The 14382-nt window shown below is 41.7% G+C and overlaps 1 protein-coding gene across 8 annotated transcripts in view; it reads left to right on the top strand.

Annotated features, from left to right (window-relative positions):
* Positions 1-2367: 2367 nt before the first annotated feature.
* Positions 2368-14382, top strand: part of camk2d2 (calcium/calmodulin-dependent protein kinase (CaM kinase) II delta 2) — a 40398-nt gene continuing 28383 nt past the window's right edge. For 7 of the 8 annotated variants that reach the window (XM_034600613.1, XM_034600581.1, XM_034600596.1 and 4 more), the window contains exons 1-2: positions 2378-2714; positions 7130-7224. In XM_034600613.1, the coding sequence (XP_034456504.1) occupies positions 2653-2714; positions 7130-7224 (157 nt within the window). In that variant the 5' untranslated portion in view covers positions 2378-2652. Of the gene's footprint in view, positions 2715-7129; positions 7225-14382 lie in introns of all 8 variants that reach the window. The other variant, XM_034600586.1, reaches the window with a different exon arrangement.

The raw sequence follows: 14382 nt of genomic DNA, 5'->3' as shown, positions 1-14382 counted from the left end.
TATGCCACATGTCATCACACGCATTGTCTTTTTCTTTCCATTAATTTTAGATTATTTACAATGGATTATAAATAAGGGATGAAATGCACTGTAAATAAAAAAACAAAGTATATATGAAAGCAAATTGAAAGAAAAACATTCTCCAAGAATTTATTTGATCATTTTAAAATATTATCTAAACTATTACACTGTATTAGAACAAAAATTCTCACATACATTACAATTACTACTGCTTTATAAAACAATTATAACTAATAATCTAATATTCTATCAATAAACCGTCTTCACACGTGAAGAATTTGGACGCTGGATTGTGTCCTGGATGGACGGATTTCCACCTCCTCTGGCCCTCAACCAGACAGGTACATCACTGTCGGCAACATTACAGAGCCACACTACATGAAGCTCCCACGGGGACAAACCATGAATCGATTCTCACACAAATAAATATTGTAAATTATTTTAAGTTGGTTCAGCTTTGAAATGTAAGTGAAGTGAGTTGACAGAACCTAGGTTAAAGAATATTTAAAGAGAGGGGAACCCACAAAAACAAATTGAATCTCATAACTTGGTCGTGAAGAAGAGATATTTCATGTGTGATGCCGCAACAGAGTTATAACGTGAACTTAATCAGAATCAGTGCTGAACATCAGAATATAAACAGTGAACATACTGTGGTATGTTCAGTATGCCTTTGAATGCTGATACGTTCACCTGCTGTTGTATTCACTAAGGTGCATTTGAAATGTGATGCAACTGCGAACAAAGACATATACATAAGAGATATGTCTTTGAACTGAACTTAATAAATTTGGAATCAGGAAAAGTGATTTATTATTTACATCATTATTTAAACCTCAGAAAACGATTCAGTTAACTTGATATTTTAGCTTGAAACAACTCAACACCAACTGTTGCACTCTTTATTTACATTGTCAAGTTTAATGAATTGTAGTTTCATTTGATTAGAAAAACTTAAAGCTGCAGCTGAAGAAACCGCTGCATCTCTTAATACAAAGAGAATGTAAGAGGCTGCTCACGTGAACCTTATTAACTTTAAAGTGTTGGTAGAAACTGGACTAGATGTCAAATGTCATGACTTTTTAAATACGTCCCAGATGTCAGTAACTGGTGAAATTTGCCATAATATCAAATCGCTGAAAACACATAGCAACCTTGATATAACCATAACAGCTTTAAGAAGTTTCAACATGACGATGAATGTTGGGAGACAATTTTGTAACTTCCAAATTCCAATATAAATCTGGTTTGAATGGGACTAAATGATGGCAGGCCAGGAAGAGGCAAATGTTACTCAGCTTTTTCATACAAATTCAAGGCAGCAATACATTACACACAGCAATCCCAGTGCAATTTCCTCAGAAATATAATTTTCTGTTTCAAATTATGAAAGAAATTATGACTTGATTGAATATCTTTTAACTATCAGAGATACAAAAAAAGCGGAGTGTGACCACAGACTAGCTATCGCACAAGGAAGACAGATCATGAGGTCACTGTTCGACACGTGCAGGTTCCGATTTCCTCCTTTTAAATTCAATGAAGTTAGGAACATTTACTTTCATTTCTGTAATTCCAGTGAGCTAAATGACATGTGTTACAGACACAGCAGGTTTGCATCCTTTCTGTTTGCTTCAAACCACAAAAAGAAGGATCTCTGAGGAGTTTCCACTCTAAAATGCATCATCCAATGTTGCTGATCGGGTTTGTTTAGAAACGTGAATAAATTGAGTGAGTTCTCGGAAGTGTGTTAATTCAACTCATGATTTCAAATCGCAGGAATTCCTATTTAGAAGTCCTGAATGACAACCAAATACCAGCTTGACTTGACTTTACCTTATGGCATACTTACTTCTGCTTCAGCCTTAAATGACCAATAACTAATAATTAATAATTAATTAGCTTTTTTAGCCCCCAGCTCCTGAGCCTTCTTTGTGTGTTTCTGGTAAATGTAATTATTAAATAAACAATATTTTACAACATTTACTGTACATTTACATTATTATTACTTCAGTAATATACTATATAATATAGTAATAATCATAAGTATACACAATAGCAATATATGGCCAATGCATTGCATGCATAAGCACACATAATTACTATATATATATATTTGAAAAAACAAACAAACGAAAAGTACATTAAACTGCAAATTATGGTATGGTAGTACTATTGTGCACAATAATAAATATACGATTAATTTGTGGTTATTTTTAACAACAACAACAATAATCATAATAATAATAATGATAATTATGAACACTATTTGTATCGCTATTGTTACCGTCATTATTATTATTATTGGCCATGTTGAGGATGCAGGCAAAGGGGGCGGGACTGTGGGCACAGTGGGGGGTAGGTGCGGTAGTGCGGTGGCTGGTGCGCGCAGAGAGGAAACACTCACAGCGCTGGACGGACTCGCACCAGATACACACGATACACACAAAATGCTGCGTCCACGAGCCCCGTCAGGCTGCTGCATGTGAACAAGAAGAAGAAGTAGAAGAAGAAGAAGAAGAGGGTTGACGATTGTGCGTGTGTGTGTGCGCGTGTGTGTGCGGTGGACACGGTTTGTGAGTGCACCTTGAACCGCTTCGTCTCCTCCTCGTTGCTGGCAACTCCGTCAGGATGGCGTTAACGATCTGCACGAGGTTTACCGATGAATACCAGCTGTTCGAGGAGCTGGGGAAGTAAGGAAGCATGTTTGTTGGGTTTTTCACAATATCATCATCATCCTCATCTGGCATCATCACCATGATCATCATCACCATGATCATCATCATCCCCATCCTCCTGTATGAAATGTCAGCCTGTTATGTAATAGGCCGCCTTGGCTTAAGGACGCGGATTCCGGGCTCTGTGAGTGTCTGTGCGGGTTTTGTGCACGCACAGGGGACAGTGTGGCCACGCAGGCTTGGATGCGGGTTGTTTTAAATATCATATGTCACGCAGTCATGTGCAATGACACACGATTTGCTTTAATGCCACATATGAAGCCCTGCTCACGTCTGTGTGGTTACGAAGGAAGATGTCGAGTCGAGCGTGTCGTCACTCGCCTGCATGCGTCCTGTGCAGCCGCCGATGCATTTCTGGCCTTTGGGTGCCACAGGAGAGCGAGGAGCTCCAGGGGGTGAAATGCATCGGTGTGTGAAATGGTGAGATTTGGTGGACCCACCTCCTCTCTCTCTCTCTCTCTCTTGCTCTCTACAATCCCCACCACCCCTTCCCCAAATCCTCCTCCTCCCCCCTGAGTGACAGAAATACACACTCTGTAATGCGACAGCATGTAGGCATCAGTCGGCGATGACACATTCCCAGGCCAATCATCCAGTTGCGGTCAATTAGCAGACACAGGCAGGGAATTCCTCACCCCTGAGAGAGAGAGAGAGAGAGAGAGAGAGAGAGAGAGAGAGAGAGAGAGAGAGAGAGAAAGGTCCACTTATGTGAGTGTGTGCTCATGAAGGTGCATTGTTTCCGATAGTGTGGTTCAAGGTTTATTTTAGGGCTAAGCAATATGGCCAGACATTATATCAAGATAAAAAGGTTCAGTCGATATCAGTAATGATCACGATAAATTCAACACATTATTATTTCTTTGCTCCTGAGTGAAGGTGTTGGTTTTACACTCTTCCTTATGAGCGGAGCATGAACAAACACTTTAAAATATTTTACAAATCTGAGTTCAATCCGTTGTGTGCTATGCCTCCTCACTGTGCGTACACAATGCATAAGAATGATATATTATATATATTGGGTATTGATGGAAATTGATTGATAGTGTTTAATTGCTCCACTCTACAGCTGTCCTGTTATAAACCCTCCCTTCAAGAAGCTTATGTTCTTCAGTTTGTGTGGAAACTGTTTCATAGAGGTCTTGATTTAGCTTTGTGCTCATTTTAGAGGCTGCAGTTTGTGGTGCTCTTTAAGACAGTGCTGGCACAATGCAATAATATATCGATATGTATTGAACCTCTGTTATATTACTATTTATGAAAATTATATTCAGATAATTATTGATTTATTTGCATATGTGTACACTAAATGTGTGTGGTCATGCACGGCCTGACCTGCAGTCTACCCAACACCTCGTGGTCGTTGCAGTCAGTCCAGTACAGTACTCCCATCAAGCGTTCTAACTGGAGGAATTGATCTCCCATCAACCCCATCTGATGCAAGCACTGTGTTTGAGGGAGAGGAAATCTCCTCCACCGCCCCAGCCCCCCCCGCTTTTATGATCCTATCCTGTGTTCATCTAACACCATCTGTCATTAATAATGCAGCCGTAATGCTTTTATACTACCTGTTCCACTCACCTGGTCCCCTCACTGTGTGCGGCGCCAGTTCCTCCACGCCGACACCCAGAAGATGAGCTGACACTGATGAAAGGAAAATATCATGTTTCTGACCAAACATCTGGATATTGTCAATGTTTCAATCACCTGCAGATGATTCCTTCAAGATATTTCCATGCTAGAAACTGTTGGAAATGTCAATAAGGGATATCAAATATAGATATTCTGATAAATTCAGATTCAGCCCCAGCATCAGTTCTTTACATTTCTGAGTATCAAATGCATTCTATATAGTTTTTGGTTGTATATATATCTCCAACCAGGCCCCTTTCGCTTTCTCTATATTTTTGTTCTTATAGTCTTGAAACCTGCTGAAGTTGTGTAATCCATCACAGACAGACAGGTTTCAGTCAGAGTACATCAATCAATCAATCAATCAATCAAATTTTATTTGTATAGCCCATATTCACAAATCACAATTTGTCTCATAGGGCTTTAACATGGTGTGACATCCTCTGCCCTTAACCCTCAACAAGAGTAAGGAAAAACTACTTAAAAACCCTTTTAACAGGGGAAAAAGAACGTAGAAACCTCAGAGAGAGCCACATGTGAGGGATCCCTCTCCCAGGACGGACAGAAGTGCAATAGATGCCAAGTGTAAAGGAGAACATCAAGATAAAGGTTTTTAGCAGCATTGATTAGGGTAAACATTTTGAAGTATAACTGAAGGTCAGTGAATTGGTGGATTAATGTCATTAATGGTCAAGTGTCTGAGGAGAAATACTATGTATCGAGCAGTCCTGCTGCAATCATAGTCCATGGTCATCATTGTTGAGAGGTTATGTAGTTTAAATGCAGTGCGATGAAAATAATTCTTCTTAAATTGTTGCAGCTAAAAAGTAAATGTAATATTTCACAAATATAACACATTCCTAATCCTGATTTTAATATTGTGCTGAAAGTAATTGACTCTCGGTGAAATTAAAGGAAAAAATCCATCAAATTTGTAGAAACATGGTTTGCAAAATATAACTTGTACTGACTGGGTGAAACATGTATAAAAATCTGTTTATAAATAAGAATACAGCTTCTGCGTCATATAAAAAATTAAAAACAAATTGATTACATTTGGTCTCATACCAGTTTGTGAGCTTATGTGACCTTTTGCATTAATATCTTCTATACATACAAATATTTGTATGTATTCATCAGACTGATATAGATTTGTGAGGGACGATGCTGATATTGGAGTGTAAACATTTCGGTTACCAATATATCGGCCAATATATATATACCCTTATGACAAAGGAATGTAATTGAGGCTTAATATTTTAGAGTTTAATAATAAACTTCATCGTAGATAACTATAAATAAATAAACATTTTTAATGAAAAATGTCAACATAAATGCACATCTTTTCTGCTTTGTTTATTCTGTTGAATAAAAGTTTTCACAGCAGCACATATACATGCAGATACCCTGTGTTTGTGGATGGCTCATGCTAACTGACAAAGAGCTGGCCTCTACATGTTTGGAATTGCATGATCAGATGTTCCACTGCAGATGGTTTGTCCGATACCACTGCACCTTGTTCCAGCTTGTCTTTACTATAGAACACAAAATGATGAGTACTTTAACTGTGCTGTTATTTCACAGACACAGTTGACATACGTACCTCCCGGTGCCTTGTTGCCCAACTCTGCAGGATAGTGAAATCCTTATGTAACATGTTATGCTATGATCATTTCCTTCACCAAATCCCCTATAAATTAGAGGTAAGCTTTAGTGGCAAGCTGCTCGCTCCAAAGGATGTTAGATAACATGGTCATGGTACACATCACTATACACTGAGCGGTAGCTGGCGATTACATTGGCACAAGGCTTGAAATATCCAAACAACAAAAACCTCATCTCCACAGTAAAGTCAGTTAAAGAACTGGGTTCACTTTAGGTAATGAGTTTTCTCAGGTGTGTCTGTCACGTGCCTCTGTTTAAGTGCCTCTGAGTGTTTGGGATATCTCTGATGTTGTCGGGAGCCAGGAAGGAATTTGCTGCGGAGAGACGGGAAGAGATTGTACTTGAGAGAAAAAAGACATGCACAGACAGAGGCTGAATAGTGAAGCGGCCCTACATGGCTGCAGAGGTGAGCGGAGCTGAAGAAGCAGAGCCGCTCCACAGCTGCATTTAGAGATGAGAGATGCAGCACTCTGCTCTTCTCCTCCCTTCGAATATAGCTGACCTAGTTTTGTAATCTTCATACATGTGCCTGGAACACCGGAACAACACATGGCTGAGGCAGCAGTGGGCTGGTGCATGGGCGCGTTTTTGTCGGTGTTAGTTGTATCATGTGGCGATGAGGACAATGTGTACCGTTGGTGTCGGTGTGTGAGTGGGTCCGTGTGAGTAGTTGCATTGCGACTGGGTTGACGTGTTTATGTATATTTATGTAAAAATGTGACTGTGAAACCAAATTTGAGCTCATCTACATTTGCAATTAGTCATCTTTGACATGCGAGGACTGAAAACCCTATTTTATGAGGCTGGAAGCTGCTGGGGAAAATATCCATACACACTATATTCTGCAGAGAATGTCAAAGTTATGGTAATTTGACACATGCTCCCATTATTGCAAACTAAAATAATCTAAAGTATCCAATTCATTTTTCCGAGGCTTACTCGGGACAAGCGTTTTAAAATACCTTGCCTTTGTGAGCCCCTGTTTTGAAACACCTGTCTGATTGCACATTGGATTCACGCCTTATGTTGTCTTGAAAACATTAATACACATCTGTGTGTGTGTGTGTCGATTTCAGGGGGGCGTTCTCTGTGGTCAGGAGGTGCGTGAAGATCTCCTCTGGACAGGAGTTTGCTGCCAAAATCATCAACACCAAGAAGCTTTCGGCCAGAGGTAGGAAATACACAACATGTACAAAAACTACACATGTAAACATTTACAGAGGCATACGACATGCATACACGCAAACATACAATACACACACGGACGCACACACCACAAACACGCAGAAGGACACACATGAGGAGGAGAACATGCTCCCAGTGTCACAGTTTTGCGTGGATGAGCTGTGAACATTACTGCCCCTGAAACTGGCTCTGAAACTCTGTGTGTGTGTGTGTGTGTGTGTGTGTGTGTGTGTGTGTGTGTGTGTGTGTGTGTGTGTGTGTGTGTGTGTGTGTGTGTGTGGGGGTGGGGGTGGGTGGGTGGGTGTGTGTGTGTGTGTGTGTCAGACAGGTGCACGGGGCAGAGACTCATCTGGATTTTGCTTGATTAACTTTTCTGTGTTCGCAGTAGAAAAGGTGAAAAGTGTGTCAAATGAAGACTTTAGCCGTTTGCCTGCTTGCACTTTTTTTGTGCTGTGTAGTACACGTTCCCTTTTTTGTGTAATTCATATCTGTCCTCTGGTTTCGGTGTAAATGTTTGTCACATGCAACCTTGTGCGTGCACGCCCGTGTGCGTGTGCATGTGTTCCGTATTGATTCAGGGCTCTGGCTGGTCTTGTCGTCCCAGGGGCAGAACTCTTGCGAAGCCGACCCAATTCTTTCACATCCGTCACTGTAATTGTAGCCGCTGGCCTGGTTGCTTCAGGCTCCGGACCCCCCCCCCCCCCCCCCCCTACACACAGACACACATACACACACACACACACACACACACATACACACACGTGGCTCATGTGCATCTGCAAGCACACATATGACCCAGGAACTGCCAAAAGCGTATTTGTGATTACTAACCAATGGTGCGTTGTGCCTTTGCTGTGCCACCTTCTCTTCAGCCAATGAAGTGTTTTGTCAGCACCTGCTTGCCTGTCACAACCAATGACTGCTGTCATGCCACACAAGGAGTCAGGCTGGTGTAGATGTGAGCTTTACGTGAGAGTTTACCAACTGAAATTTAATTTGTTAGAATTTATTGGAAGTACCTTCTGCTATTTTACACATGTTGCTCCACTGCCTATGGTTTTATTATGATGGTGCGAATTTCTGATAAATTATAGAACTGCAGTTTCTGTGTATTACCATAGAGCCTCCTTCCTCTTTGCGGTATTTTACTTTTATTCCTCCCCACAAACTTCCTTCCCACCATTCTCTGCTCTGTGCACTTACTCTTCTTCCTCATTTTGCATTTGATTTTTCTCCGTCTTTCGTATTTATTGTCTTTTTTTGGTGATTTTTTTGCCTCCCCGTCTATCCTTGCCCTCCGTCCTCCATCGCTCTTTCTTATCGCTCCCTTTTCTTTTCTCCTCTCATGCTCCACGTCCTTTCTTTTCACTTTCTTTCGTCCCCCACCATTCCTTTGCCCGCTCCCTCCTTCTGTCAATCTTCCCACCCATGATGACCCTGGCGCTTGCTGAGTGCAGTGTTAGTAATAGATACCTCGGCAGCCAGATCAGTGTCTCACCATTTGAATGCTGGAATAGGTTTTCCAAAAATACTGCAAAGGGTTATCTCCCGTCAAATGCACGTGGGTCTGCACACACACAAACACACCCACATGCATACGCACAAATGCGAGTACACATTTGTGACTTTAGAGGATGTAATATACACATTATACATTTACTGTAGTAAATTCCTGGAGCTGAACTCCAATCCATACCCTAAAGCCTTAAAACACTTTCTCTCACAATCTCTCTCTCTCTCTCTCTCTATCGCTCTCTCTCTCTTGCTCTCTGTTACTCTCTCTCTCTCTCTCTCTCTCTCTCTCTCTCTCTCTCTCTCTCTCTCTCTCCCTCTCCCTCGCTCTATTGCCTGTGTGTGTGTGTGTGTACGTGTGTGTAGAGGTTTACACACCGGGCGTGCTGTCGTGTCAGATATGGTCTTACCCTCTTTCTACGATAAGCCCTAGAATTGCAACTCTGATTCCCTTCTCTCTGGCAGGATCATGACCCCCCCCCCCCCCCCCCTCTCCAACACTGTGCACGTATACTTGCAAGTTCATGTGTGTCAGAGTATATATAATTGAAAGGGGTTTAGAGTAGGATTGGTGGTTGCAATGCTGGCAGATCAAGCAAGGCACTGTGTGTGTGTCTGGTTTATGCATGCACACGTGTGTGCCCTTAGCCTATAGGACCAGTCACACAGTCTTGCAATCTGCAATCCTGATTATGCAGCATTTCATTAAGAGCAGCAGATGAGTCAGTGAACGAGAGGAAGCAGTGGGGAGAGGGGGGAAGAAAAGGAGAGGAAGCAAAGGGAGAGAGAGATAATCAGAGACAGAAAGAGGGAACGGGAAGTCAACACAAGTGTTGACTTCCCGTGTGTGTGTGTGTGTGTGTGTGTGTGTGTGTGTGTGTGTGTGTGTGTGTGTGTGTGCGTGTGTGCGTGCGTGCGTGTGTGTGTGCACACTGTATCCCTCACAGCAGTTGAATATTTGTCCTCTCCTTTCATGCATGCTTCAGTGTCCTGTCACTATAACTCTATCTGCATCTTTTGTCACTTTGCATTTTCATGTGATGTGTGGGTGTGTGTGTTTGCTTGTGTCTGTCTTCCCTCATCTGTTTGTGTGTCTGTGTGTTTGTGTGTGTGCATGTGCTAGTGTGTTTGCCTACCCTCATCTGTTTGTGTGTGCATTTGTGCACGAGTGTCCTTGTTTATGTGTGTCTGTGTATGTGCTTGTGTGTTTGTCCTCCCTCAACTGTTGTGGATGTGACCAGGATGCTGTGCACGAGTGTCCTTGTATGTGTATTTGTACATGTGTGTCCATGTGTGTGTGTGTGTGTGTGTGTGTGTGTGTGTGTGTGTGTGTGTGTGTACCAGCCTCGTTGCCTGTCGATCTGACCCTCTCAGCTTGTCTTTATAGTTGGGCAGATTTGCAGTGTTGAAACCATTACAACAAAGATGATTTTGAAAAAAAGACATCTGCTCATCTCGCTGTGTGGCTGTTGCATTGTGGGAGTGTCATAGTGTGAATAAATATGGCTGCATTTACATGTAGGAAGGAATCAAAACAGAGACTTGTTGAAATCTAATTTTATACAGGACTAATGATGCTTGTCATCCTTTCTCCCAGTTAAAAAAAAAAATACAGGCTCTTATTTTTTGTATTTTGTGTAGAGACGGCCTTAATATTGTTCCTGGTTTGATATCATTCCAGTTCACTGAGTCGTAACTGACCCTCCTCTGGAGTGGACAGTTTCAGCGGTAATTGGGGTTTGCCATTGTTATTTTTGTAATGTGGAGGTGTCATGGTAACAGAGATGATAGCTGTTGCGGGGATGCAAGCCAGTCCGCCTCAGTGTTATACAATACACACATCCTATCTTTATATATATATATATCATGCTCCTTCTGTGGCGTATTCTCTCATTAGTTAAGATAATTATTATTCTGTCCTTCCCCGTCTTATCGTTTTCGTTCCTGTGTTTGTGTCACCGTGGCTCTTTTCCGCCTCACTTTGAAGTGAGAGGACGGAGGGAGAGAAAAAGAAAGGGAGAGAGACAGAGAAACGAGAGGAAAGGAGAGGAGGGAGGGGGATCAGCGGGAAGAAGGGGGGGGGGGGGGGGGATCACATGACTCACTGGGTGCTTGAAGGCTAAAAATAAATGTTGGTCATTCTCTCACTGTGGGTGTCTCTATCTGTCTCCCAATCTCAAACACACACACACACACACACACACACACACACACACACACACACACACACACACACACACACACACACACACACACACACACACACACACACACACACACACACACACACACAGTATTGATAATCATTTTGAAAGAAGCTCGGTTCTTGGTTTCAGTCGATGCTCCCCTGTCCGACCAGCCAGTAAATAACACATGAGACAGAGCCCGTATCATTAGCAATGTTTTTTATGTGCTTATATTATATATTTGTGTATGTATGTGTAATTTAGATATTTCAGTACAGTGCGGTACTTTTTCACGTCGCTCACTTTCCGATGTGTGAACGTTGCTGCCGTCATCAGAGAAAACGCTCGGCTCTTAAAACCGTGTTAATGATGTAAACTGTAATCAAAATTGCAGCTTGTGTATTTCTAAAATGTCAGGATTTCAATATAAAACTGATTGATTGTTGAGTCCGGAAAGAAACCTCCAGTCTGACTAACAAGGGCAATGGACTCTACGGAAAGCAAGGGCATTCTTAATTACAGACTCGTGCCTCTGCCTCTGTCCTCTCCCACCTCGTTCCCTCTCACTTCTGTCCACTCTGTCTGTTGCACTTCCTTATCAACCTTGTTTTTCTGTTTGATTTACTCTTTCCGTCTATATCCCTTCTGTCCTCCCTCCTCTTCCTCCTCACTTCTCCTCTGGCTAAAACCAGTTTTAGTTTGATTAGAGTTTCATAATGGAAATGCCAGGTCTGATCTCCCTGAAGTGTTTACAATTAACACCATTACATTCCAGGAATGAAACACTTACCGGTTTCACCGTCGTAAAATACTTGATGGTTAGTTTCCCCATTTCAATCTTTTAATTACCATGATTTGGTTGATACGGTAACAGCATGAGAGAGGCCTGTCGCTTTTCCTAAAAGTCAAGTTTGAACGAATTTGACATTGACGCAATTTGTCGGAATATATTTGAAGACGCTACCTCACACAAGTTAGATGAGGATGCAAACTTGACGTTGCTCCGCTTGTCTGCGGTGCCTCCTCCTCCTCTGCCTCACTTCCTTAGAAATCTCACAGCTGAGCCCACAGATCGCATGGTTCAAAGTCGACAAACAGCCTCACCTGTGTTCGTTACTTTCACGTCTACGTTGTTGAACCAAAATTACTTCCTCAAGCTGCTCCTCAAATGGTATCACGATTGTCTGCTCAGGACGGCTTTGCTTTCTTGCGTCCTCCATTTCCGTAGCAAAACAACATTATTGGCTTACGTTACAGATGGGTCAAGAGGTCAAGCTGAGAGTGAACAACCCTCTGCTGGATCCGGAGACAAACTACTTCAAACGGTCCGATGCGCTTCTCGACTATATATTTTGAAATCGAGCAGGTCATTACAGTTTAAAAATGATCTTTCCCCCCATGTTCGATGGATGTTCGAATTTCGAACCAAACGTGGCAGCCCTAGAATGTGCTGCTAGTGCTCTGTCTGTATAGCAACTCCGAGCATCCATTTTGTCTGATAATGGTGATAATTCTGGTCACCATGATCATGATGCAAACTTTTCACACTATTACATTCTCTATCTAACTTGTTCAACATGACATGGCATCAGCCGTGAAACACAAGTGATAGAAAACATGTTGATAGACAGAGGCCACAGATAACACGACCACCAGAAATGAATAATAAGAAAAAGATATAAAGACAAATGTGTGTGTGTGTGTGTTGTATTATTTTTCCAGCACTACCAAATCAATACAAGCACTTAGAGTCCGTCAATATCCACGCCAGGCACGAAAGTAATGTGTCTTGCATTTCCGTCTCAATGAACATTAAGCAGATGGAGATGGATGGATGCTTCTAACACTGACGACAAAAACATTTTCCATTTCTATAACCATCAAGTGGAAATATCAGGTTTGGTTTTAACAACTAATTCACAGGTTCCTCATCTAATTTTGATCCGATGCTCTAAAATCTTGCAGAAGAGAATCAGTAGCAGAAGAGGTTTTTCTTTTCTGACAAAGGGAGCTGCAGTGTCGACGTGGAATCCAGTGTAGCTGCAGCACCCTGCTCTTATTGCATCAACTCTTTCTCCACCTTCATGTGAAAAGGAAGAAGGATGTAAAGTTCAGGAACATTCTGGAAAAAAATGCAGGTACATTTTGTGGAATAGATGAAGACATCATGGTGTTTTCCTTAAAGTATGAAGAGCAACAGTGGTGTGCTTCCACGTGTTTGCTCAGAATTGCTGTTTACATACTTTAATGTGCATATAGGTAGTTATATTAATAAATGTGTGTGCTACATTATTAGTGATCTACCTTCTTTTAATATTTTTATATTCATTCACTTGGGGAATTTCCTTGTTGTTCTCGGCTGGACCGACCATCAAGGACGTGTTTGTCCTAGAACAACTTTACTTATTAACTCAGTTAAGTAAAAAAGCAACAAATCAAGTGTCCTTTTGGACAAACTTATCTACTTAGATAAGTGCATAGACCACAGAAGAGAGTCATCAGTAGTTCCCCACAAATGCAAGGTTGGGCTTTCCCTATGTTAGCACACTTCTGTGCTGACGTCGACGTGGAGGACATTGTAAATAAGAGCAAACCATTGTTTTTAGTTTGTCATTGTGGTTATAAAAAACAGGATTAAGTCGCTATTTCATAGGAAAAAAGTGAAAGAGCACATGCATTAAATGCTGTATATACAAACAGAGAGAGTAGGAAACAGGGATGTAACTGAATTGAAACTGCTCTCACAGCATTTCCAGCTACTTCCTAAATTAATCACAGTCCAGTCATATATATGTTTAAATAACAGACCTCATATTCCAGGAGTCGACACCACATACTGTGTTGTAAATGTTACCTCAGCAGCGTCACCATTCTTTGCAAAGAATCCACTGCACTTAAGGTTTCATTGTTGCATTTAAATCTATAGCTTTTTGTGTCATATATGTGGATGTATAACACAATATGAAGATATACGACACAGGTCTCTCAGATTAGACCACTTTTACACATTAGTCGAATGTGTGTGTCTGCATTACGCCAGATAAGATGAACGCAGGCATTACGGCGTGTTATGACACTCCCAGCATTACTGAGGGCATTTTATCTCCAGCCACCTTTTGTTTCTCCTTCGAGGAGAAAGCCGGGGAGTTATCAGTCTCATAACTCTTCCTCAGTTGGGAACCAGCGGAGGGTGACGGTGTCTCGGCGTCCAGGATGGTTTCATTAGACCCTCGGGTTCTGCGGGGGGTGGGAGGGAAACGTATGGAGGAGCACTACTTAGCCGCTTGCCTCAGAGGATGTTACATTCAACCCACTACATCTTTTTTAATTAAAACTCCTAATTAAATCGAGGCAGAGCAATTCCAGCGCCCTGTTGCGATGTGTGGTGGGTGAATTTGTGTATTAAGGTTAAGGCTTCAACCGAGGTTTATTGTCGCCATTGATTG

The sequence above is a fragment of the Hippoglossus hippoglossus genome, chromosome 1 (genome assembly GCF_009819705.1).
Source record: "Hippoglossus hippoglossus isolate fHipHip1 chromosome 1, fHipHip1.pri, whole genome shotgun sequence".
NCBI lineage: Eukaryota > Metazoa > Chordata > Actinopteri > Pleuronectiformes > Pleuronectidae > Hippoglossus > Hippoglossus hippoglossus.
This window is presented reverse-complemented; position numbering and strand designations above follow the sequence as displayed.